Source organism: Dama dama, chromosome 14 (assembly GCF_033118175.1).
Source record: "Dama dama isolate Ldn47 chromosome 14, ASM3311817v1, whole genome shotgun sequence".
Lineage (NCBI taxonomy): Eukaryota > Metazoa > Chordata > Mammalia > Artiodactyla > Cervidae > Dama > Dama dama.
The window spans coordinates 61,838,353-61,864,677 of record NC_083694.1 but is presented as its reverse complement, the minus strand read 5'-3'; the positions used below and the strand labels follow the sequence as shown (position 1 = coordinate 61,864,677).

The 26,325-nt window shown below is 42.1% G+C and overlaps 1 protein-coding gene across 3 annotated transcripts in view; it reads right to left on the bottom strand.

Moving 5' to 3' along the window:
- Window positions 1–26,325, bottom strand: part of C14H1orf21 (chromosome 14 C1orf21 homolog) — a 234,267-nt gene that overhangs the window by 134,896 nt on the left and 73,046 nt on the right. For all 3 annotated transcript variants that reach the window (XM_061160913.1, XM_061160912.1, XM_061160914.1), the window contains one exon: window positions 13,743–13,961. In XM_061160913.1, the coding sequence (XP_061016896.1) occupies window positions 13,743–13,836 (94 nt within the window). In that variant the 5' untranslated portion in view covers window positions 13,837–13,961. The remainder of the gene's footprint in view (window positions 1–13,742; window positions 13,962–26,325) is intronic.

The window sequence follows — 26,325 nt, the reverse complement described above, 5'->3', positions numbered from 1 at the left end:
AGTGACAGAACTTTCTCCTCTGGGACAGATTTCACATTACCCTTAAAGCACAACTGAAGGCCTTCAGAAGATGGAAACATAAAATTCTATTTATCAAAATAAATGGTTGTATTGAATGATAAATGTTAACCAATAAAAGATTTAAGTCATACAGGAAAAAAGAAAAAAAGTAACTACTAATCACCTGAAATTCCACAATAGAGAGTCTGCCATTGTTAAGGCTTTGGTGAATAGTCATTCAAAGATTCTTTTATGTACTTGCACAGAATTTTACATATATTTTAAACATGCAAAATTTATAAATAAGGTATGCTGTATAAAACCCTTTATCAATATGTTGTGAACTTCCTTCCATCTCAATAAATATAGAGTGCCATGACCAACCTAGAGAGCATATTAAAAAGCAGAGACATTACTTTGCCAACAAAGGTCCATCTAGTCAAGGCTATGGTTTTTCCAGTGGTCATGTATGGATGTGAGAGTTGGACTATAGAGAAAGCTGAGTGCCAAAGAATTGATGCTTTTGAACCGTGGTGTTGGAGAAGACTCTTGAAAGTCCCTTGGACTGCAAGGAGATCCAACCAGTCCATCCTAAAGGAAACCAGTCCTGGGTGTTCATTGGAAGGACTGATGTTGAAACTGAAACTCCAATACTCTGCCACCTGATGTGAAGAGCTGACTCATTTGAAAAGACCCTGATGCTGGGAGGGATTGGGGGCAGAAGGAGAAGGGGACGACAGAGGATGAGATGGCTGGATGGCATCACCGACTCAACGGACATGAGTTTGGGTAAACTCCGGGAGTTGGTGATGGACAGGGAGGCCTGGCGTGCTGCGGTTCATGGGGTCACAAAGAGTGGGACACAACTGAGGGACTGAACTGAACTGAACTGATATTACCACTTGGTGCCCCAGAAAAATTGTTCTGGCTTGACATTCCCAGTTGTGGCATAAGACAGATGCCTGTTCCTGCCAATTTGAGTGGTGACAAACGTCTTGTTTTGTTTTAGGTTTTTGGTGTGGTTTATTTGATTTCTAAGTTGAATATCTTTCTGCATGTTTATTGGCCTTTTGAATTTTTGCCTTTTCAGTTGCCTGGTCACAAGCATCATCCATTTTTCAATTGGAGTATTAGTTCTTTCTTTATAGATTTTAAGAAAAATTTTTAAATAAGTTTTAGTCTATTTATACTAGTCATTTTAACCCTATTTGTATTGCAAATATTAGTCTCACTCACTTTGTCACTTGTCTTTTAACTTAGTTCACGGCAGTTGGTGTGTTTGTTGCAAAGCTCAGAGATTTAAAATTTTTATGTAGTCAACTTTTTCTTTTAGGGCGCTGATTGTGTGCCATTACAAAGAAGACATTTTACAACCTAAGATTATAAAAATATCCATATTTTCTATAATACTTCTATGGTTTCATATTTCACAGTTTGCTCTTTAGATTCATGTGGAAAACTCTAGTATGAAGGGATGAGTTAGAAATTCAATGTAATATTATACTTATGAATATAATTTCATATAAATTCCATAAAACGATTCATATTTTAAAGAATAAAATAGAATTGAATATGGATAAAGAATAAAATATGAATTGAAATAGTATCTAGTTTGTGCATTTTTTTAGTTCTGTCAGCTCTGGATGCGTATGTCCAATTATAATCTGTGTTTTTTGCCTCTTGGCTTCTCTATAGTGCTTCACAAAGAAATGTCCTTCCTTCTGTAAACATCCTCACTGTATGTGATAAATCCAAGAGTCGGAAAATGCTGGATTACATCACACACACAAACATAACACACACAGATTTATGTTTAATAAATGAAAATATATTTGCTAACAATCCTGAATATTCATTAGAAGGACTGACGCTGAAACTGAAGCTCCAATACTCTAGTCACCTGATGCAAAGAGATGACGGATTAGAAAAGACCCTGATGCTCGGAAAAATTGGAGGCAGGAGGAGAAGGGGATGATAGAGGACGAGATGGTTGGATGGCATCACTGACTCGATGGACATGAGTTTGAGCAAGCTCTGGGAGATGGTGAAGGACAGGGAAGCCTGGTGTGCTGCAAACCATGGGGTCACAAAGAGTCAGACACAACTGAGCGACTGAACAACAACAACAACTTATAGCAATAGTCATAACATTATATTCACGACTCTTAAATCATACAGTCTTTTGATGTAAAGACACACTCTCATATGTTATACAGAGCAGAAGCTAGTCTAGGTCAAAACAGAGAAAGAACAAATCATAGGAATACAAATATCCTAAAATACAAGGTAAAGAGCTAAGTATCGTGTAGAAAATCATGATTAATTGATCTGCACTAAACTCATTCTTCTTTCCCCCAGCATAGTCAAGGGAAACAAAGACTGCTCAGATGATGATGGTAATAAACGGGCTTCCCTCAGAGCATATCACGTGGCAAGCCCTAATCTAAGGGTTTCCATACTTTGATACATTTAAGCCCTCTGAAGGCAGGTAAGTACTAGCACTGTATTCTCTATACTATGCAGGTGGAGAAACTGAGGCAAGGAGAGCCTCAGTGATTTGCTAAGGCTACATGTTAGTGAGTAACTGAGCCAGGCTTTGAAACCAATTAGCCAGGTTTCAAGCCTGTGCACGGTGAACTTCAAGTCCATTGAAAATAGCCTTAATAACGACCACAGACTCTCCTGATATCCTCTTGTGAAAAAAAAAAACAACAAAAACCCACGGAGACTGAGCTCAGGCAGCCAGTTAACAATCACTTCACAAAGACTCTTGAGCAAAAGTGGGTTCAGATTTAAGGACAAAGACGATACACTGTTCCTGAGAGGGAATCACCCTTTGTCAAGAGCCGGCATCCTCAATTCTAAGCCACAGTCCTACTTCTTTACTTAAGTGAACTGGCTGGGCTCTTCAGTTTTCCTTTTGTATCAGGTAGGGATTACAATAATAACTGCTGCGAAAAGGTCTTCTAAACTGTAAAGTGTGAGTCGGTGCTTTGATGCCAAGTAACAATTCAGGGGCAAAGGAAACAGCCACCTGTAAGACTCCAGGTGCAGAAGTAGGTACCATGCGGCTCCGTAAGTGAGGGCTAAGCCCCAGACAGGGATGGCCAGGCGTGCCCTGCAGGTAGCCGCTGCCGGGCAGGTGCTGCTAGGTAAGTGCTACCTGGCAGATGCTGATGGCAAAACAGGTCCTTTCTGCCACATCAGCCAGGATTCCAGGAAGAGGCTATTGTTTTGAATTTCTGAATTCCGTGATGTCATTCGGGAGAAAATAACTTCGAGAAGTGCTATGGGTACAGAAAGCCTCCCACCTTCTCTCTGTGGCTGAGTCACTGTTTTAGAACTTCCCCCGGCAGAGAACAAGCCTCGCCGACAGCTCTGGTCCTCTGTGCTTCCGCTGGATGGTACCAGGAGGCCGAGAGGCACCGGGCAGCGTGTCCACATCCAGGGACACATCCAGGGGCCACATCCAGTCTTATTTCCACCCCGAGGAAGGGCTCCCGGCAGTTACAGACAAGACCAGGACGGGCAAGCGAGCAACTGAAGGAAACCCTCCAGACGCTAAACTGAAGGGACGCCTCCAAGGGCCCTGCCAGCACGTCCCTGCTGAAGGCACCTGAGAACTCAGAGGCTCCCTCATCTTGCAATCAGGCTGCTTCGTAGCAATAAGTGACAAACGGTCCGACTTGTCCGCTTACCTCTATTTCTAATATTACAAGAACGGGCTCATGATGTGGTTGGCAAGGGAAGGAAAAATAGCACTTGGATTTTTCTTTTTTTAAATATAGAAAGTATAAGCACATTTCGAGACTTTCTGTCACAAAAATTTTTTTCCAAGCAGAAATTCAGACTGTTCTTCAGCTAGATTAAATTCTGCATCATGTGGCATTCCAGTGCGGTCTGTTCCGAGGTGGGCGAGGGGCCAAAGTGAAGAGGCTGGATCAGTCTACTCCTGTGTACAACCAAGGCTGGACTGCTAATGATGCCTGGCGTCTTTCTAAGAGCTTCCCGTCGTTAACTCGGTAGCTCCTCCACACAACTCCGAGTGGAGGACACCACTGCCACCTCTACACTGTAGACGAGGAAACTCAGACACTGAGGGGGCTCCTTGTCAAAGACAACACTTTGGAAGTGGGGTAGCTGGAAGAAACCCGGCTGGCAGGCGGGAACTCACAATCCTTTACATGTTCAAGGTTTGGGCTTGTCTCCTCTCTCCTGTCAAAGTGATAAACACCTATCAGAAGGGCCCAGAAACAGCAGAAAATGAAACTAAGCTACTTTGAGACCTTCTCTGAGTCAGACACTGGCCTAAGCTCTTTCCCTTTGGAAGTGTGAGGTGGAAACTCCCGGCTGAGGTGGGCTGACTTCTAGCATTTCACAAGTCGCCAGGTGCACTGAACGCCTTTAGGACCTTTCTGAGGCTCAGCACAAGACATTCTGGAATCTTCAACGGCTAAAGCCAGGATCAGGTTCCTTGCTTTCCTGACTTAAATTTTTTTCTTTTTTTTTTTTTTAGCTTTTATGACTGTGACCTAGCTCTAGCATACATTCATCAAACACTTTTGTTTTTAAGGTTCTTTACCCATTCACTGAAAAAAAAAAAAAGTGAGTGTGTGTTGAGGGGAAGATGTCCTGTATGATCTTTGAGAAATAACTTCAGAAGGCAAAAGAAGCTTCTGTAGGCCAGCAGCAAAGTGTCAGGGGATGCAGCTAAAGATGACCACAACTGAGCATTGAGAGATGAGCAAGTTTGAATTTGCTCTTCTTCATCTGCCAGGCTGGTTCCCAGTCCTGTCTCTCTGATTTTCCTGGGCCCTCACCTGTGTGTATCTCCCATCTGGAGAGTCAAAGCAGAAAATGAGTGCTGCTTCCTCAGTCGAACCCCTTTCCTCTTCGATTCAATGATAAATCAACTCCAAAACTGAAACTTGAATGGGAAGGAAACTGTAAACACCAACACTACCTTCTAGTGACTTAAACTAGCACTATCCAATAGAAATAATGTGAGTCATGTCAGTGAGTTAAACATTGCCAGCAGCCACATTAAATAAGTAAAAAGAAAACAGTGGCATTAATTTTAATAATAAATTTTGTTTAACTCTGTATATTATCATTTCAACATGTAATCCAAGGAAAATTGGTGAGCTATTTTATCCTTTTTTTTCGTACTAAGTCCTCAAAATCTCATGTGTAATTCATATTTATCAGTTCAGTTCAGTTGCTCAGTTGTGTCCAACTCTTTGTGACTCCATTGACTGCAGCACGCCAGGCTTCCCAGTCCATCACCAACTCCCAATTCATACTTATAGTATATCTCAATTAGGACTAACCTTATTTAACATGCTTAATTATCACATGTGGCCAGTGGCTATTATATTAGATGGCACAGACTTAAAACATGATTTTTTCCATTTCTGTCTCACAAACAAACACAGATCAATTAATCCTTAATTAATTTTCACTTCATGCAACCAGAAATTATTACAGGAAGAAACACTGAATTATTATCTGCTTCAAACTGCTTTGAATTTCTACAAAAATCTATTTCCTCATTTAATCTTCACCATAACCTGTGAAGTTGGACCCAATAGTATTTTAGATAGGAAACAGATTGGCATAACAGGGTTGCCCTTTCTCTCTCTCTCTCGCACATACAGATACACATATGCACACACACATACACCTGTTATATGTTCTCAATTTATGTGGCCAAAGACCAGACCAGAACTGAGGCCACACAGCAGTATAGAGACCATGTGAAAGAAAACAGCTAGATTCTTGCTTTATTGATGCTCTTTTATATACCACCATTCCAGAATAATTTACTCTTATAATCTAAGCACTTTCACTTAAGGGAACATATATAATAATCAGGACCATCTTGGCCCTTAATCAGTTAAGGCCACCTTATCATAAGGAGGGAGCTGGCACGGTCAGGGCCCACCCAGTTCCTGAACAGTCTCTCTGCCTCCAGCTTCTGGCATTCTGGAACCCCACATCCTCTCAAGGTCAAACAGTCCTTGCCTCCAGGGGCTCATAAGAGAGAAGCTTATAAGAGAGAAGACACATATACACAAATAATGAGATTAGACATATAAACAAGTAAACCACATACATAAGCAAATAAAATGTATTCTGGGATGGCAGGAAAGGGATTCTTTCCGAAGGTACCAGAAAAGCTTCATGGAAGTTTGGAAAAAGAGCAGGATTTAAACAGATGAAAGTGGGCAAAGGGCTCATGCCAAGCAGAGATCACAGCGTACTTGACCTGGGGCACAGAGGTATGCAAAGTGGTTACAGGGTGAGCTGTCCCCTCTGGCTGTAGAACATGAGGGACAAAGTATGGAACAAGTTTGCCAAAGTGAGTGAGAGGGTAAAGGCCATCTTCAGAGGTCTTGAATGTTCACTAAGGTTTTAGGATTTTACAGTCTAAGAACTTAGTGCAACAGAAAGTTCTAGAGTGGGAGAGTTAAACAAGGACAAAGGACTACTTTAGAAAAATCTGGTACAGTCAGACAATTTACAGGTGCAAAAAAAAAAAAAAAAAAAATGGAGAGTTAAAAACAAAGCAAAGAAGCAGGCAAACAAAGAGGGCTAATGGAGCATAAGTTCAGAGAACCTTGCACTATTCTGGGTTATGGATTACAACAACCTAAATGATGCTGGTGGTAGGAAAAGTGCTGTTAGGAGAATGAGATTTACAGATCTGGAACTGGAAGAGACAAGGGCCTCAAGTTTAAAGCCTTTTCAAGATTAAAGCCTACATTACTGGAAGAATGATGGCAACCTTCACGCAAATAGGAAAGTCAATATAACTAAACAGCTTTCCCCATGGAGGGTGGGCTTTGGAAGAGATAATGATCTCAAGTTTAACATGTAAACTTCCCTAATAAGGCCTGAATCTTTTCTGTGCACCTACTTTAATAGTTTAAGTGAATGACGGTTGAAAGAAATCCAATAAGCACTTGGCTTTCCTCAGAACTTGCTTAACTAGTTTCTGATAACTTGAGCCTGCTGGTCACTTGCTTTCTGCAAGCTGGTCTTGGCAATATGCTCAGCTGTCCTCTGAATGACCTCAGAAGATCTGCTGACCATTCTTCATATCTGACCCAACCACTGAGGGAAGGAAATTTCCGATCTGGACATGGAACTTCCTGGTCTGGATGTTACTTCTGAAAGGGCCATGGTGCTGAGATACAACTTTAGATTTAAAACTTGGTGGAACAGTGGTTAAGAATCACCTGCCAATGCAGAAGATGCAAGACATGGGTTTGATCCCTGGGTCAGGAAGATCCCCTGGAACAGGAAATGGCAACCCACTCTCTAGTATTCTTGCCTGGAAAATTCCATGGACAGAGGAGCCTGACAGGCTACAGTCCATGGGGTCACAAAAAGTTGGACACTACTTAGCATGGATGCAAGCACATACCTCTATATTTAAAGTGAAGGAAAGTCTATAGGTATATGTCAGTAATAAAGTTCTTTGTCAACAAACTCCTATGAAATCTACAAGGCAAGATGCCCATTCATCACTTGATCCTCGATGGTGGAATATTCTATAGCTATTCTGTCCCATACATTTGGAGTGGTCGATCTCCTAATAACCAAAATATCACAGAGAGCAAAGAGCTTCACATAAATGGAAATTACAAAGTTGGCTTAAAACTCAACAATCAGACAACTAAGATCATGGCATCCAGTCCCATCATTTCATGGCAAATAGATGGGGAAACAGTGGAAACAGTGACAGACTTTACTTTTGGGGGCTCCAAAATCACTGCAGATGGTGACTGCAGCCATGAAATTAAAAGACACTTACTCCTTGGAAGAAAAGTTATGACCAACCTAGACAGCATATTAAAAAGCAGAGACATTACTTTGCCAACAAAGGTCCATCTAGTCAAAGCTATGGCTTTTCCAGTAGTCATGTATGGATGTGAGAGTCATGTATAAAGAAAGCTGAGCACCAAAGAACTGATGCTTTTGAAGTGTGGTGTTGGAGAAGACTCTTGAGAGTCCCTTGGACTGCAAGGAGGTCCAACCAGTCCATACTAAAGGAAATCAGTCCTGAATATTCATTGGAAGGGCTGATGCTGAAGTTGAAACTCCAATATTTTGGCCACCTCATGTGAAGAATTGACTCATTTGAAAAGATCATGATGCTGGGAAAGACTGAAGGCGGGAGGAGAAGGGGAGGAGAAGGGGGCAACAGAGGATGAGATGGTTTGATGGCTGACTCAGTGGACATGAGTTTGAGTAAACTCCAGGAGTTGGTGGCGGACAGGGAGGCCTGACGTGCTGCAGTCCATGGGATCACAAAGAGTCAGACACGACTGAGCGACTGAACTGAATCATATGTAAAAAACACATGGCTTATCAATGCTCCCCAGTATGTCCTTAGAGGCTATAAAATTCAATTAACACTTTTAGGAAAAGGATCGAATGTGTGTGTGTACACATACTTCAGAGCCATCCCCAAATATGCCACCTTTCACAGACTTTGTCAAATCTCCCACAACATGTGGTAATAATATTTTCAAACATTTTAAAACATTAAGCTTTTAAAAAGTGGATGAGGCCTCTTTATTCAGTGGAAAATAGAGGCATGATTTAGAAAGCAGAATGTAACTGTCCAGGATGGAATACAGCCCAGTCATGAGTTCTCATGGCCTCTGGTAATGGGTGTGGTATCTGGTCTCCAAAGATGGCTCTCAACAGTTCTTCCCTTGCCTATAGGGTCAGACTCAAGAAATGGAGAGCCTTTGTGCTCCCTTGATTGAGTCTGGGTTGGTCTTGTGACTTGCTTTTGCTCAACAGAACACAGCACAATCAACATTCTTGGACTTTCAAGCCCAGGCCTTAAGAGAGCTAGCAGCTTCTACTTCTTCTCCGGGCAGTTAGCCACCTCATGAAAATGTGACTACCTGATGGAAAGAGAAATCTGAAGCCATCATGGTCAGCTGAGCCCAGCTGAGCTCCCAGCTGAATGCAACTGCATGACTGAAAGTGTTAGTCGCTCAGTCGTGTCTGACTCTTTGTGAGCCCGTGGACTGTAGACTGCCAGACTCCTCTGTCCATGAGATTTTCCAGGCAAGAATACTGGAGTGGGCAGCCACTCCCTTCTCCACGGGATCTTCCCAACCCAGGGATTGAACCTGGGTCTCCTGCATTGCAGGCAGATTCTTTACCACCTGGGGCACAAGGGAAGCATGATTGGAGCCCTGGCAGAAAAACAGCAGATGAACCCCAGCCACCCCACAGAATCAGGAGAAATAATAAATCAGTGCTGCTAAGTTTGGGGTCCTTTGTAGGTGATAGCAGATTACTAAAACAATGGGTGACAAAAGATATCAAGTGGCTGAAAGTGAGTCTGATCTACCATTCACCTGTGACCATCTGTGATTCTACTGGGATTCTGTAGACTTCTGCTTGCAAGCTAATTCAAGTGGAGAAACAGATAGGACCTTCTCTTGTCATATTCAGACTCTAGCATTCAGTAACATCTAAGATACCGGTACTGATGTTCACACTGGATTCTGACAATTCTACTCCCAGAACCCGGAAGGACTAGGAAAACCGTTTCCCTTGACTGGAACACAAAGCTCTCTCTCTCCTTGTGTTCTTTTTTTTATGTAACACCATGCCACAAACTTACAAATGTTGACATCAAAAAGAGTAATAAGATGATGAATGCTGGAGTGAATAAAACATCACTGTGAGTACTGGGGGGATAAAGAGAAGCTGGCATAGACCTTAAATGCACTTGGTGGTGTGGACTGTGTGGAGTCACACAGACAGCAATGACTAGGCAGGCATGGGGTAGACTGAATTACTAGCCCCAATTCTTGACCCTTTTCTACAACCATACCCTTACTATCAATGTGCTATGGTCAGATGAACTTCTTTGCCCTCTGTCTTTGAACCCTCTTATGTGACTCAATTTGGCTAATAAAACGTGGGTGCAAACAACAGTGTGCCAAGTCCAAGTTCAAGCTTAAGAGGCATCATGTGTATTGCTTGCACGTCTACCCTTCTGAAAACGAAGAGCACGTTCCCCTCGGCTCCTGGATCCCAGGAGGAAGTTGAGACATGGAGCAGAGCCACCCCAGCTGACCAACTGCCTTGTAATCAAGAAAGATACGCTTATTGTTGAATGCTACTGAGATCCTGAGGCGGTCTATGACCCAGCAATAGTTGACTAATACAAGGCTCCTTTATTAGAGGCCAATATTTGCAAACTACACACGATACTTTAGAACAACAGAAAGTCTTCTTGGTTATAAAAGTTGTAACCATATTAGCAAATGAATGGTCAGATGGTTTCACTGCCAAGCAAAATAAAATACAATATATTGAGTGTCACCAAATGAACTTACAAAACAGAAAGAGACTCACAGGCTGAGAGAACAAACTTATGGCTGCTGGGAGGAGGGGTAAAGGATAGTTAGGGAGTTTGGAACTGACATGTACACACTGCTCTATTTAAAATGGAAAAGCAACAAAGACCTACTGTATAGCACATGGAACTCTGCTCAATGTCATGCGGCAGCCTGGATGGGAGGGGAATTGGGGGGAGAATGGATACACATAGATGTATGGCTGCGTCCCTTTGCTGATCACCTGAAGCTACACAACCTTGTTTGTTAATTGGTTATGCCCCAATACAAAATAAAAAGGTTTATATATATATATATATATATATATATATATATATAGACTATGGTTAAATTATATTATTAAATCTTAAATAAGTCCAAGATTATCTTTCTATAGGTTGTGATTTGGTATTCAAAGTTCTCCATAATATAATCCTAACTTAGTTTTCTAGTCAATTTCCTCTCACTTATATTTTATATTCCATTCAAACTGTATCACTTGAGGGGGTGGGGGGAGGCTCAAGAGGGAGGGGATATACACATACACACATACGGCTGATGCATTTTGCTCTACAGCAGAAACATACAATCGTGTAAAGCAATTATACTTCAATTAAAAAAAAAACTAGATTACTTGATTTTGTAATTTTTGGGGGATTACTTGTAATTTTTGAATATGTCACATCACCTTTAGCCTTTCCTCATCCAGTTTCTCCCTACACTCTTTATCCAACAGATTTAGGTTCTCCATCCTTTAAGGCCAGTTTCAGCTGTCACCTCTGTAAGAAATCTGTTCTGATTCCATCTTTTAAGGTAGTCTCTCCATCCCTCTGACTCTTATCATGATATGTATGTCTTTTCCTCTTCTGGTATTTGGCTTATTCTGCCTCATAACACTTCCTCACCCTCTTATAAAGTCCTAGAAAGCAAGGTTTATCTCTGTATCCTCCATGGCATTTAGCAAAGGGCCTGACACATCATGTACCAGCTAGCCAATAAATTTTCACATTAAACAATGGAAGATGGATAGGAAGTAGCCACGACACTGAGAAGGGTTCGTGGACTTTGGAGTCAGAGACATCTGATTGTATTACTTAGTAGCTGAGCAGCTTTGGACCGGTTAGTCTCACTGTGCTCCAGCTCCCAAATCTCTAAAATTGGGATGGCACAGATTTCACAGGATTGTTGTGAAAATTCAACATGAAACTGAATGCAAATGCTTCTCACTGTCTGACATATGGTGGAGGCTCCATAAGTGGTAGCTCTAATTACAAAAATGACAATGACACAGAATCTCACATAGAAGTTGGTTTAAACAAATCCCTGATACTCAATTATTTCCTCTTAAAAGTTCAATTTTGAGAGTGACAGTAGTAACTCTAATTCCTATTAGCTGTTTTCCCAGAAGGTGTGGTTTCAAAGATCTGGATTCTAGTTTTACTAACTCATTATTGACCAGGAGATTTTTGCAGAAACTAACACTGCAGCTGGCGTGTTTTTTTTGGGGGGGGTGGGGAGCGATGGTCGAAATTTTTTCTCACTAACACTTCACAGGTTATTTCATTCAATAGTTAGAACGGACACACCTGTAAAGTCTTCTAATTTTTGTGAAATGTTGTCTTCACTCCACTCTTCTGTAGATGCAAAGGAACATTCTCTAGCACCATGGGTTTCATTTTTCACTTTCTGTATCAGAATGAATCACCAAGTATTTTTTGTCGTTTTGTTGGCCTAATATTTACATCATTTGAATCAGAACCATATTCTGAAAACCATGATCTTCTGAGACACTTAGTATATATGTCACTCAGATAATCAGAGAAAGTATCTGCATAAAATTCACCGAAAAATCCTCTTCACTCAAAATTTTTCAATGTGTCATTTTTGAAAATTCTATGTTTATGATATACACAAGGTTGGAACAAAAACGTAATGGAGCAATATGTGAATGATAATGACAGTCAAGTTGTATAAAGAACACTTGGTCAATTTTAAGCTCTAACAGTTTTGCACAGTGATGTTTATTTTATCATCGTCTAAAAATGCAGTGATGTCTCCAGTCAATAATGTGTTAAGATGCTCATATATCACTCCACAGTTCTCGGTTCTATAGGTAGGGACCACTAGAAGCAAGTTTGTTCTAGGCAACAAATATATCTCCTTAAAACAAACCAAAGGGAATCTGTCTTCCTCCATATACACGAGTTTACTTGTAGTAGAGCATTATCCCTTCCACAGTGTTCCCAATTCTTCCCCAGGGAACTGAAGCAACCGTTGCAATGGATCAAAAGCTAGAGACTAAAATGCCATAGAAGCTCTTGACAGAGACTGAATAGTGCAACTTGAGTTGTTTACATGTAAACATTATTTCAATAAGATTCTTTAACGAATAAGAGATGAAGAAGTGCTCTTATGAATAAAAGTGCCATACAAATGTCAATGGGTATTATTGTTATAGTAATTCAGCAAAAATGGTTTCATCTTCTTTGACTAACTGGAACCTGGTACAAACACATAGCTACTCTTCATCAGGGTAATCACTGATCTTGACAAACTTAAGATTAGGCAAACTCAAAACCTGTGAATGGCAAGGCATGGAACATCGGCGAGTGAACAGGGCTTGCTGTGCGTTCACAGGGAAAGCTTAGTGGTTTACTGGAGACATTGTCTGACTGAGTGGGCAACTTCTACCCCACCCCGCCAACTGTTGCCTCAGGAAATGGAAAATCTGTGTTGCCAAATCTTCTCAAGAAATCTGGGGTTCTGTGTGAAACATCCTGATTTTTAAAGGCTGTCTTTCTTTTTATTTTAAAAATTCTCTGGGGGCCAAAGAAAATCCAGATGTGGCCATGGGTTGGCACTTTGTGATCTTTGCACTGCATAGTCTCACTCACTATGAATCATCAGAGATGGTTAAAAGATGATTTCTAAATTCACTGCAATTGTATTTTTGGATCCGAGGATTTAAAATTCACATAAACTTACAATAAACTTCAAGAAACACCACTTTCGCTCAGTTTTAAATCTTCACCCATTTTTGGACCTTCACATTTCAGTCCCACAATTCTGGACCAGAACACCTGTGGCCACTGTCCAATGCACCTAAGTCCTACGAGTTCTGCAAAGCTTGATTTAAATGTGAGCTCTGTATAAAACCTCCATGGTCCTCCTCAAAGTCTTCCAGGTATAAATTATGATGAAACCGTCCAGTGTAAAAAGATCTGCATCAATTTTTATCATATCGCATCGGCCCTTTACCCGCTCCCCCATCACATGGAACAACACCGTGACACTGCAGTTACTCACTCCTGCGAACACAAAAGGCCTAGATCGAGGGGGCCGAGAATGAAGCTCAGTGGCACTTACCGCCAAACACATCTCCGTTCTGGTAGTTCTTCCCTTTCTGGGCTTCCTCTTCATTTTGAACAGTGGCAACATGCTTGGCGGAGGCACAGCCCATAGTCTCATTCGGTCAGCTTCAGCCGGGCTGAACTGCAAATCATCTCTACAGACACGGGGACATGTTTTTTTCTTTAGACACAGGGAAAATCCACCTTCTTGCTGAGTCGGTCAAGATGGGTGCACCTGGAAGAAGAGAGCGCTAGGTCAGAGGGCATAACATGAAGCCCGTGTCTCCATGTCCCCAGTGTTTCTTGCCTGAGTCCACTGGATGGGGTGTGATCAGGCACCGAAGAAGAAACACGACGTGGGTCATTCTCATCTCACCCTTTGCTCGGAAAGCAGGGTTGAAAGGCCTGTGCCCTGCACAACACGTGGTTGGACATTTTGAGCACATAAAACATTTCTCTTTATTTATTCTAATAAATACTTGAGCGCTCCTACTTGCCGCATACAAACGTGAAGGGCCATCTAGGTTTGCTAATGTTCTGGAATCTCAGAAACCTTCAGAGGAAGGTGAGCGCATGGATGCAATCCACCGAGTTCGGAAGGCTGGGGAAAGTCCTCCATCTTTCTCATCTGGCCCTGTAGCCAGCTCTTTCCAGCAACTCCAGTTTTGCTGGGAGGGACTGAGCTGGAACATGGGCTAGTTTATGCATTTCTGGTAGGTTCTATAAAATGATTCAATATTTTGTCACCGAGGCGACACTGTTTGGGAAGGAAGGAGATGGGAGAGATGTACTGACATTTTAAAAAACTCCTATACAGTACAGTGTATTAAGTACCATGATAAACATATCACAGGAATCTATGGCAATGCAGATTTCAAAAAAATAGATTAAATTGTGATTGGGCAAAGGCAGGAATTAAAAGAGGAAGTGATATTTTGTAGTGTCTTAAAGTTTGGTAGAAACTTGCCAGGCTTGAAAGGGTAGTAACATCATCCAAATGTGAATAACTGCCTGAGCTAAGACACCGGAATGTGGAAGAGCACAGAGTGTGTGTGTGGGGGGGTGTGTGTGCGCGCACATGTGTGTTCAGAGGGGTCTAGTGGGGGTGGGGCAGGGAAGAGGACTGCACTGCTGAGGCTTGTGAAGGGCCTGGAGGAAGCCTTCCTAACTTTACCCAACTTAATAAACTATAAGATGTCGCAAGATAGAGGAAGTCCATTTGATCCAAATCTGAGAAGACTTTGAGAGATACTGAATTAGTAGCATTCGAATCCACTCTGTCAACCTACTTCAGTTTAAAGAAACAGTACTGAAATACAAGACAAGAAGAAGCGGAGACAGGACTCGGCTCCACAGGCAGAAGGGAGAAGACTCCTTCCAAGCAGGCGGCGGCCAAGGGCTGCGGCTTTGCCCTACCCGGCAGCACTTTTCAGGGTCCACCTCCCCCTCACTCTGCATCATCAGGTAAGGCGACAGGGTGGGTTCCCAGAATGAATTCCTTACTTTCCAAAGCGGAATGTGGGAAAACAACTTCACACATACACAGGAGAGCAACCTGAAGTGGAGAGGAAACCTCATCTGTTGCCGCCTCCTGGTAACAAAGTGAAAACAGGAAGCAGAGTGGGAAACCCTAGCGAAATCCTGAAGGACAATAGGAATTCAGAGACAGTTTACAAAAACCCTCCTCTCTGGGAGTCCTCTTGCTTTTCTTTTCCTCATTCCTATTTTGTGTGGACAGTTTCACAAGCTACCCAAGAAATTAATGTAAGAATCTGAGATGTGAATTATTCTTTGCTTCTCCCCAAAAGCATTGTGCGCTATTTCTTCTGTCTTAAAAGCTATGTTTGTAGCGACAAATCTTACTTGAATTTGAAACATTGAAGTCACATGAAAATCACATTGCAGAGGGCAAACAAAAATAAAACCTGTTTAAAAACTTGTCAAAGGACTTCTCTGTTACTCAGGCATGGAAGCGAGGGGCATGTTAACAAGCAGATTAGATATGATTCTAATTAGACACTTAAAATTCAAGTGATGACTTGGGAAGTCTTCATTTAATTGTATTTTTTAAAAAGCACGATCAGTCAAAATGAGTTCTCTCCAAATCACAGTTAGGTGCAGATTTGTTTTTGAAACACACACACTAGGTATTTTATTTGCAGTAATTTAATTTTAAGAGTGAAGTTTTCCAATTTTACAACTTCATCAGGAATATGTTTTAATATTTTGTCCATTTCAAAGGAGATAATTATGAAATTATCTGAGAGGCAGAAGAACTACAATTCTCAAAATGAATCATGGAGTACTGGGGAAAGTTTTTTACTATGTCATCAGGACTCCGCACAAAACCATTGTGCATTCATTCATTCAATAGATATTTACTGAAAAATACTAAGTGACAGACACGTTTTTGGAAGACCCTGTGTGTAGAAACATAAACAGGACCAGTCTCCTCCCTGTCCCTATAGGAACATGAACACTCAGAGAAAGCAGATCATGAGAAAGACCAGTTTCACAATGTGGTACAGTCAACTGCCAGTCATATAGGATGACAGGGGAATTCACCCCACAGGTACCTGATTCAGCCTTGAAATCAGGAATGTCAAGAAAAGTTGGATTTGAGATCTGACCACAGCTGAATAAACATCACTAAACCGACCCCCCTCCCCTACAAACGACATTTCTTTCATAGTCTGATGTAATGTTCAAGGTTTCATTTCTACTGAAAATTCTCTTACTTATGTGAATCCAACTGCAACCTTAAATTGAGGAGACCTTCAGAAATGAACCCCTACCGATTGCCACCATCGTCTGCTCAAAGTTTCCCTGGGGCTTCCCTTGTGGTCCAGGGATAAGAATCCACCTGTGCATGCAGGAGACGTGGGTTCCATCCCTGGTCTGGGCAGATCCCATGTGCCATGGAGCAGCCACGGCTGTATGCCACAACCACCCAGCCTGTGCTCAAGAGCCCAGGAATTGCAACTACTGAAGCCCGCGCACCCTACAGCCTGTGCTCGGTCACAAGAGGAGCCACTGCAAAGAGAAGCCCGTGAACCGCAACTGGAGAGCAAAACGAGAGCAGCCCCCAGTCACCTGAACTAGAGAAAGCCGGCGGGCAGCAAACAAGACCCGGTGCAACCAAAACTAAATAAATAAATTTTTTTTTAAATAAAAGAAAGCTTCCCTTCAGTTTGTACTTACTACCTTTCACATAAATCCAAGCATATTTTTTTAGTTTCCACTTTTCCATGCGTTTTCTTCATCCCAGCTCCCATATCATCTATGCATTCACGCCCCTGAAATTACCCCACTTAGGGAAGGCTTAGGGTGCAAATGAGCGTGGAGAGACCCGAGCACCGAGCAGACAGTCTCGTTCTCACATATTGTCATTAACAGCATGTTATTTACTTCTGAAGTCACAGATCATAGGCTGAGAATTCAACTGAAGCATCTCTTTGATGGGGTCTTCTAATACCAAGTCTCACTGAGGATGGTTTTTTAAAAACTAAATAATCTGTTTGTAAGATCAACAAAGGTCCGTCTGGTGAAGGCTATGGTTTTTCCAGTGATCATGTATGGATGTGAGAGTTGGACTGTGAAGAAAGCTGAGTGCCGAAAAATTGATGCTTTTGAACTATGGTGTTGGAGAAGACTCTTGAGAGTCCCTTGGACTGCAAGGAGATCCAACCAGTCCATCCTAAAGGAGATGAGTCCTGGGTGTTCATTGGAAGGACTGATGCTGAAGCTGAAACTCCAATACTTTGGCCACCTCATGCAAAGAGTTGACTCATTGGAAAAGACCATGATGCTGGGAGGGATCGGGGGCAGGAGGAGAAGGGGACGACAGAGGATGAGATGGCTGGATGGCATCACCGACTCAATGGGCATGAGTTTGAGTAAACTCCGGGAGTTGGTGATGGACAAGGAGGCCTGGTGTGCTGTGATTCATGGGGTCGCAAAGAGTCGGACACAACAGAGCGACTGAACTGAAGATCATCAGTTCAGTTCAGTTCAGTCGCTCAGTCATGTCTGACTCTTTGTGACCCCATCGACTGCAGCCTGCCAGGCCTCCCTGTCCATCACCAACTCCCGGAGCTTAGTCAAACTTGTGTCCATCGAGTCGGTGATGCCATCCAACCATCTCATCCTCTGTTGTCCCCTTCTCCTCCTGCCTTTCAGGAGATGTAGATCATCAGGCAGCTCAAATACATGGGGTTCAATTAATAGCACACATGTGTGTGTGTTAGTTGCTCAGTTGTGAATGACTCTTTGTAACCTCATGGACTGTAGCCCACCAGGCCCCTCTGTCCATGGAATTCTCTAGGCAAAAGCTTTGTGTAAACATCTCCCCAAGTGGCTGAGTGGCTATATTATCCTATATCATGAAATTAGAAGCTGCAAATCCCTATCCACTATGTTATGTACTAAATTAATATCACACCATCTTTTTATTTATTTTTCTTTATTTTTTGGCTGTGCTGGGTCTTCCTTGCTGCACGGGCTTTTCTCTAGTTGCAGTGAGCAGGGGCTACTCTTTAGACATGATGTGAGGGCTTCTGATTGTGGTGGCTTCTCTTATTTCCAAGCACAGGCTCTAGAGCTCGTGGGTTTCAGTAGTTGCGGTGCCTGGGCTCTGTAATTGCGGTTCAGTGGATCCAGAAAACAGGCTCAATAGTTGTGGCACATAGGATTAGCTGCTCCTTGGCACGTGGGATCTTCCCAGACCAGGGATTGAACCTGTGCCTCCAGCTTTGGCAGGCAGATTCTTTACCACCGAGCCACCACGGAAGCCCTCTCACCATCTTCACAGGATATTTTTCATGCTTTGATAAAACACATTGACAAATTTGTAAATCCAATTCAGAATTTTTCAAAAGAACTCACAAATCTGTATTCATGCATGTTTACCCCCCTCCTCCTTACACCATGCCTCAAGGCTCCTCAGGTGCTATTTTACATATCCACAAGGGAATTATTGTTCCAGGACACTTCACATTGTAACATGAGGAAGTTCTTTCCTGTACATAAGTCCTTACTTTTTTATGCACTTTTTTAATGTGATACATTTGCCCTTTTATAAGAAAAGATTATGGATTTATGATAACTTTTTTCTTTTTTTCAATGCAGATGATATCTCTATTTTAAAAAATTTTTTCCAGCTTTATGGCAGAACAACTGACAAAACTACAATTTACCGAAAGCATTCAAGGGAATACTTCAATATACTATATACACTGTGAAGGGATTCCCACCAAGTTAATTAACACGTTTATCACTTCATATATTTACTCTTTTAAAATGAGAACACAGTTCTACTCTCTCAGCAACTTCCAATCATACAATATGGTGTTATCAACTACGGTCACCATGTTATACCCTAGACCTTATTCATCTTATGACTGAAAGTTTGTACCCTTTTACCAGTCTCAACGTATTTCTCCCAGCCTCTGGCAACCACAATTTTACCCTCTGTATGAGTTTGACTTTTTAAATTTTAAGATTCTATGCAGGCTTCCCTGGCTCAGTGGTAAAGAATCTGCCTGCCAGTGCAGGAGACACGGGTTCAATCCCTGGTCTGGGAAGATCCCATAAGCCGCGGAGCAACTAAGCCTGTCCACCACAACTATTGAGACTGTGCTCTAGAGCTTGGGAGCCACAGCTACCGAGCCTATGAGCCACAATTACTGGAGCCTGCATTCCCTAGAGCTCATGATCTGTGACAAGAGAAGCCACCACAGTGAGAAGCCTGCACACCGCAATAAACAGCGGCCCCTGCTCACCACAACTCGAGAAAAACCTGCACAGCAAGGAGGATCCAGCACAGCCAAAATAAATAGATTAAAAAAAAAAAGATCCTACGCAAAAGCAATACCATGCAGTATCTGTCTTTCTCTGTCTGGCTTACTTCACTTAACATAATTTCTTCCAGGTTCATCCATATAGTTGCAAATGGTAGGATTTCCTTCATAATCAGGCTGAATCATATTCCTCTGTGTGTGTGTGTGTGTTGTGTGTGTGACATTTTCTTGATTCATTCACTGAAGGACACTTAGGTTGTTTCCACACCTTGATTATTGTGAATAATGCTGCAATAAGTGGAAGTGCAGATATCCCTTCAAGACAATAATTTCACTTCCTTTGAACATATATATCCAGAATTGTGACTGTGGATGGCTTTTTTCTTTACCTTAACTTTATCAACTGGAAGCATAACTTTATCAGAAAAAAACCTACTTCCATAAAATTGGGAAGGAATAAAATATGCAAAATTTGTTTTAAGAAAAATCAAAGAAACATCTGACCTTTTTTTAAACAAAGGTTATGCAAAATATTTCTGCTTACATAATATTATGGATCATTTCACTTTTTACCAATTAATCATGGATTTTTTTCATTTTGGAGGGAAAAGTCAAAAATATTGCAGACAGTTCTCTTGTTAAAAGAGACACTTCTAAAAAATGAATTAAAAAATTATAAAACTCCATAAAGAAATCCTAGGCCAGAAAGAACGCGAAGGCACCACATGGAGCTTGGAGGATTGGAGAAAAATTGAATTCTGATTGCAATGGGCACGCAGAGAGCTATAAAGCCAGCAGTTAAGAGAAAGATAATAGGCACATTATTAATAGATCAGGAGCAACGTATCCCCCCTTTCTTCCTTTGATTAAAAAGGGAAATCAAGACAAAGCCACATCTAAAAACTCCTTTCTTTTATTGAAGAAAGAGCCAACATCCAAGCTCCACAAAGAAAAAAATATATATATAAATAACTAATCAGTCTGCGTGCCCATCTGTTCTGCTTCGCGGTAATGAGTGTTAATACAGCAACCCACTGGGGGGAAGAAGAAAGACTGCTAAAAGGGATTTCTCATTTTGAAGCTCTGGTATCCTTGGGCTACTGTTAACACCATTTCACATTTCATTGTGCATGTTAAAGATAATACACAAAGAGATGCCACATTTGACATGCGGATAGTCTGGAAAAGTCAAACCTCCCTATTACCCAGGGTTTGCTGGCATCACAAAAGATATTCATTCCTTGCCTCACACTCATTTGGTGACATGGCAATTGACAACGTGCTATTAATGCCAAAGAAATAGGAATATCTGCTTCTGTTTTCTCTATGGGAAAACTCTCATTTTTTCAAATAATAATTGTACAGAGATATCTCTCAAAAACACAACAATGGTAAGTTCTATGTAAGATGATACATTTCTGACGGATTTCTGCAGTGGGGGATTGGGACAAGGAGGCAAGGTGACAAGTGGAAAGAGAATTAGAGGGGGAGTGAGGATGCTGAGCTCTGGTCTCAGGCATCACACACCTGTCTCAGTACCAAGGCTCGGCTTCCTCTCTCTGAGTCTTTTCCTTTGATTCTATGATCTACCTGAACATATATCCAAGTGATGCAGAAGAATGAAATTACCACTTATAAAAAGGCCACTTCTTACCTAGAATCAATATTCACAAACTTTGTTTCAACACTTACCCAGTTAAGATATACTTACAATTTTTTTTCCCCAAATATTTCAGAAAGCCCTTTGAGGTCTAAATATTATTGCCAATTATGTTTTGGCCCAAGGGTGTTGATTTCAATTGCGTATCCAGTGAAAAAATGAACAAGGCTTGGCCACCTTATTTTCTCTTTTCTATTCTGCCTTTCATAGGTAAAAATAATTTTTTAAAACGTTTCTTACAGAGAGTTGAATGGAAAAAGCTTGTGGTATCACTGTTCTTCAGCTAAGGAATTTAGAGTTTGGTGCCTTTACCCTGTAGCTAAAAACTCTATTCCTGATTGACTATATGTGTTCACACAAGTTCATGCATGGCTGACACTATTTCTGGGAAGGCATGAGAGGAACACACCTGATCCTGATAAAGGCTCCCCATCCACACCAGGGTGAACCTATGCAGAAGAATCACGCTGTTCCTAGATTTGTTCCTCTGTGATCAAGGCCAATGACAGATATTCCTGGACTTTGAATTCTACTTTTTCCCTCTTCTTTGTGTGTGCTCAGTTGTGTCTGACCCTTTGCAACCCCATGGATTGCAGCCCATCAGGCTCCTCTGTCCGTGGAATTTTCCAGGCAAGAACACCAGAGCAGGATGCCATGTTCTACTCCAAGGGATCTTCCCGACCCAGGGATCGAACCCACGTCTCTTGAGTCTCCTGTATTGGCAGGCAGGTTCTTTACCACTGTGCCATCTGGGAAGCCCTTTCCCACTTTCAGGACTTGGAATACCAAAGGGATTTCCAGGAAGTTGACAACCTGTGTCAGTGAGGAACGCTCTATACCAAGACACCCATGAATGGCATCTTTCGCCAGCTGTGCTCCGGCTCATCATGTCACTTGGGACAAATCTATGTGACTTCTTTGTCAGTATCTTAATAATATCAGATGTTCTCCCTCTTTTATGGATTTTTTTGGAAATCTAGGTAGATTATAACATGCTTTGCAAGGCACTTATAAATGCAAGGTAATCTTCTGTTGTGTGCACTCTGCTCTGCCACGTGCCTGCCATTACTTCTCAGCCTCATGGCTTTTCAGGAGCTTTGGGGGCAGTCAGTTTGCCCAGAGGGATCCCAGATGTGGCCCTGGAGAAACTGAGAGAAAAACAGATGGAAAGGAAAGAATAAAGATCAAAAAATGACTAGAACATGTAAGTTCTAAGTACAAAGTACTAAAAGGGCAAATCTGATTTTAATCTAAGCACAAAAAAATCATGATTCTTCCCAAATGGCCAGTGAAGGACGAACTGGGTGACCTGTGTGTTGAGACATATTGTAGAAGAACAGACATGATTCCTGCCTTTGAAGGGCTAGCATTCAGACAGGGCTAACAGATCATAAACATAATAAAGTAAAATAAAATTCCAACTACTAATGTACACTGCAGGGGAAGAAATGATGGGCGATATTCTTTGAAGTCATAGCATATTTCAAGCTAATTAAATTAGTGCTTGTCTCAGCTATTTATCTATTTTTGGCTGCGCTGGGTCTTTGTTACTGGGTGTGGGCTTTCTCTAGTGGCAGCCAGCAGGGGCTACTCTCTAGTTGTGGTGTGTGGGCTTCTCATCGCAGTGGCTTCTCTTGTTGTGGAGCATGGGCTCTAGGCCATGTGGGCTTGGTAGCTGAGGCTCTCTCACGCTTATTTGCACTCCAGCATGTGGGATCTTCCCAGACTACAGATTGAACCCAGGGTCTCCTGGACCACCAGTGAAGTTCTCAGCTTTGTTTAATGCAACAAGAGATGTAGAAACACCCAACATAATGTGCTGCCCTTAGCAGACCCTGGGTGAGAGACCCTCATTTACTGATGAAGAGGACAGTGAAACACATGTTGTGAGCTGCTGATCCTCTAACACCAAAAGCTACAACAGAGCTGCAGCTGGATTGTGTAATAGTCGCTCAGTCGTGTCCTACTCTTTGTGATGCCATGGACTGCAGCCGGCCAGACTCCTCTGTCCATGGAATTCTTCAGGCAAGGATACTGGAGTGGGTTGCTGTTCCCTTCTCCAGGGGATCTTCCCGACCTAGGGATTGAACCTGGGTCTTCCACATTGCAAGCAGATCCTTTACCAGCTGAGCCACTAGGGAAACATTCCTTGGAAATCTCAGTCTTACTTCTGTGGTGCTGAAGACAAGAGTTGAATGCCACTGTTCTTTGATGCACATACTGGGAAAGCACACAGGGTGTTTTCCACACTGAGTTACAAAGACAACTTTTATACAAGGCTAGTGTGTTCTACGTTTCTGATTCAATTTAATCTCCAAACGTCAGCCTTAAACACATTACTGTGGTAGATGAAAAAGAAATATGACCAACCAACACATAAGATATGAATTACCTAAACTAACCATTAGCAGAAAATGTGAGAATCATTTAAAAATAAAAAAGCCAGCTGATATTTCATTTGTGGATTTTGGTTCTAATATTTGAGTATGTGTATGTTTCATATCCTCAGAACTATAAAAACTTTCAGCAAAGTAATGTAACAACACTTTGATAAGATCTGAACGCTAGAAATGGAAAAAGTATTTCTCTCAAAATCTAAAGGCACATCCCTCTTTCCTCCCACAACAACCTTTTCCCTCCCTGCCACAATAAGTGAACCCATCCATCAGAGACCACTACAAACTCTGGCCTACGATCTCTTTCCTTGTGCTTTGCCTCAGGCCACACAATCCCAGGTCTGAGAAGAAGCCAGCAATGATCTAGTGATTGAGTAAATCCATCACTTTCCTGCTGGGCAGACGGCTATTCACTGAAATAAGTGTCCCTAAGAGAAAGCTTTGGCTGCCTGCTAGAACCTTCAAGTTCTATCCAGAATAGCTCCATTTCTGGATATGCCCTGAAAACCTAGAGAAGGCAAATAGATAAAAACTTTTTGTTGGTGAAGGGCTCAATTTCTCTCTTATACATGCACAATAAAAATTCTAGTGGGGAACACGTGTAAATCTATGGCTGATTCATATCAATGTATGACAAATCCCACTGAAATGTTGTGAAGTAATTAGCCTCCAACTAATGAAAAAAAAAAAAAAATTCTAGTGATGCAAAGATCACCTCCAGTAGTTTGTGATTTTGTAAAGGAAAGGAGTAAGGGTGGCTTGGGGCAAGTTATTGACTTCAGAGGGCCTTGAGATCTCATTTATAAGATGGATAAGACCACATAAATTTTGAGGGGGTAGATGAGATGATATAAGTAAACTGCTCAGCACAGCATCTGGCAATCAGTAAGTAATCAATACATGAGAGTCACTGTCACTCTCACCGCCATCACCGTGACTGTGATGGTGACGAACTTTGCAAAGAACGGGGTAGGGGCAAAAGAGACTAGAAAGAAGAGAGATGAGAAGTCAGCTGCGGCAGCTTAGCTCTTCTTAGGAACAAAAGCAAAGATAAGCAGGCAGACAGAATACAGACGGAAACCAAGGGACAGCGGCTCTGCAGCAGGAGAGGCTCGTGGTCTCCCTGCAGCTCCGTGTCTCTGCAGCGCTGGGGGTGGGCAGGCCAGCCCCCGTGGGGACATCCCGGGGCTCTGAAGGCAGAGGCCGCTGTATGCGGACGAGCTGAAGGTCAGTGAGCTTCCCTAAGCCTGGCCACAGCTGGCTGCCTGCCACTCCCATCTTCCCTTCTTATATGTTTATATGCCTCTCTCCTTCACCAGCCAGGCTTCCAAGGTCACGACCATGTCCTAATTATTCCTCTCTGTATTCCTTCCAGCACAGGTCAGGCACACAGTCTGCAATAGATGTTGAGCAGACGAATTCTCTTGGAAATCTCTTTTCACAAAGAGACACGGGGGACTTTTAAGGAAGGGAGCTCTCCTCCGCCCCAGGTCCTAGGTCACCTGCATGGACAGTGACGTCCTTAGCATGTATTGCCAATAGCTAGAGTTAAAAGTGTTCATCTGAGCTATTATAGACCACTTAAAATTATGTTCAGTATCTGCTCTCTAAAAAGACAGAGACTTATATATAACACTTACTAGTAGAATGGGATTCTGGAAGCATTTGGTGTTTGTATAGTTGTTCCTGGGCTTCCCTGGTAGCTCAGCTGGTAAAGACTCCTTCTGCAAAGCAGGAGATCCCAGTTTGATTCCTGGGTTGGGAGGAGGGCATGGCAGCCACTCCAGTATTCTTGTCTGGAGAATCCCCAAGGACAGAGGGGCCTGGTGGGCTACAGTCCATGGGGTCACAAAGAGTCAGACATGACTGAGTGACTAAGCACACACACCCACAGTTGTCCCTAATCCACCCCAGAAAATTGGGCTGCTTATTTATTTCAACAATCTTTTTTTTTTTTTTTTTGTAACTTGTTTAGTTCTCAACATTTCACTAGGGACCGGAGATTCCAAAATGGATAAGTCAGCCAGACCTTGATGTGCATTTCTTGACTGTCAATTAGAATCCAAAGATGTTGAGCAGCGCTTCTAAAACTCAACCATCTGAAAAATCAGAGGTTTGTTTTTGCTTTTGCCGTAATTTAAATCTCTGCTGAGCTTTCCATGACAAAGAACTATTTACAGAAGATGTCCTCAGAGGGCCAAACAAATTGAAAGTATAAATACCATTTCAGGTAGCACAAATCAATGCCCCTTTAGCCTACTGAGTTAAAAAACAAACAAGCAAAAAAAAGCACTTCAGTTCTCATGCTGCTCTCAAGAAAGGCACAAGACTTTGGGAACTTCATCAATTGTGTAGAGCTTGGCGAAAAAATACGTTCCGTGTGATCATCTACTTAAAGAAAACAAAAGGTAAGAAGCTGAGAGAACAGACCCAGGAGGACAAAAAGTCATGGGAGAAACAGCCACTGCTTCCTGATGTACCAGCGGATGCCATTCTCTGGCTCCTGACTCTGCACTGGGGGGTCTTTCTATGCACCTCCCATCATTTCAGTGATGGTTAGGGGGTCTGAGACCACGAACACATAAACAGAGGACAAGGAGCTCTTCCCTAGCCTAGACACTCATCTTCAGTCACTGAGAAGCTATTAAGGAACATCTAGGGTTACAGGTTACAAGCTATGATGACCTTGCAAATGTTACCCAAATTTGCAGTCTACTTAAAAAATTATTTGACATCAGCCCATTT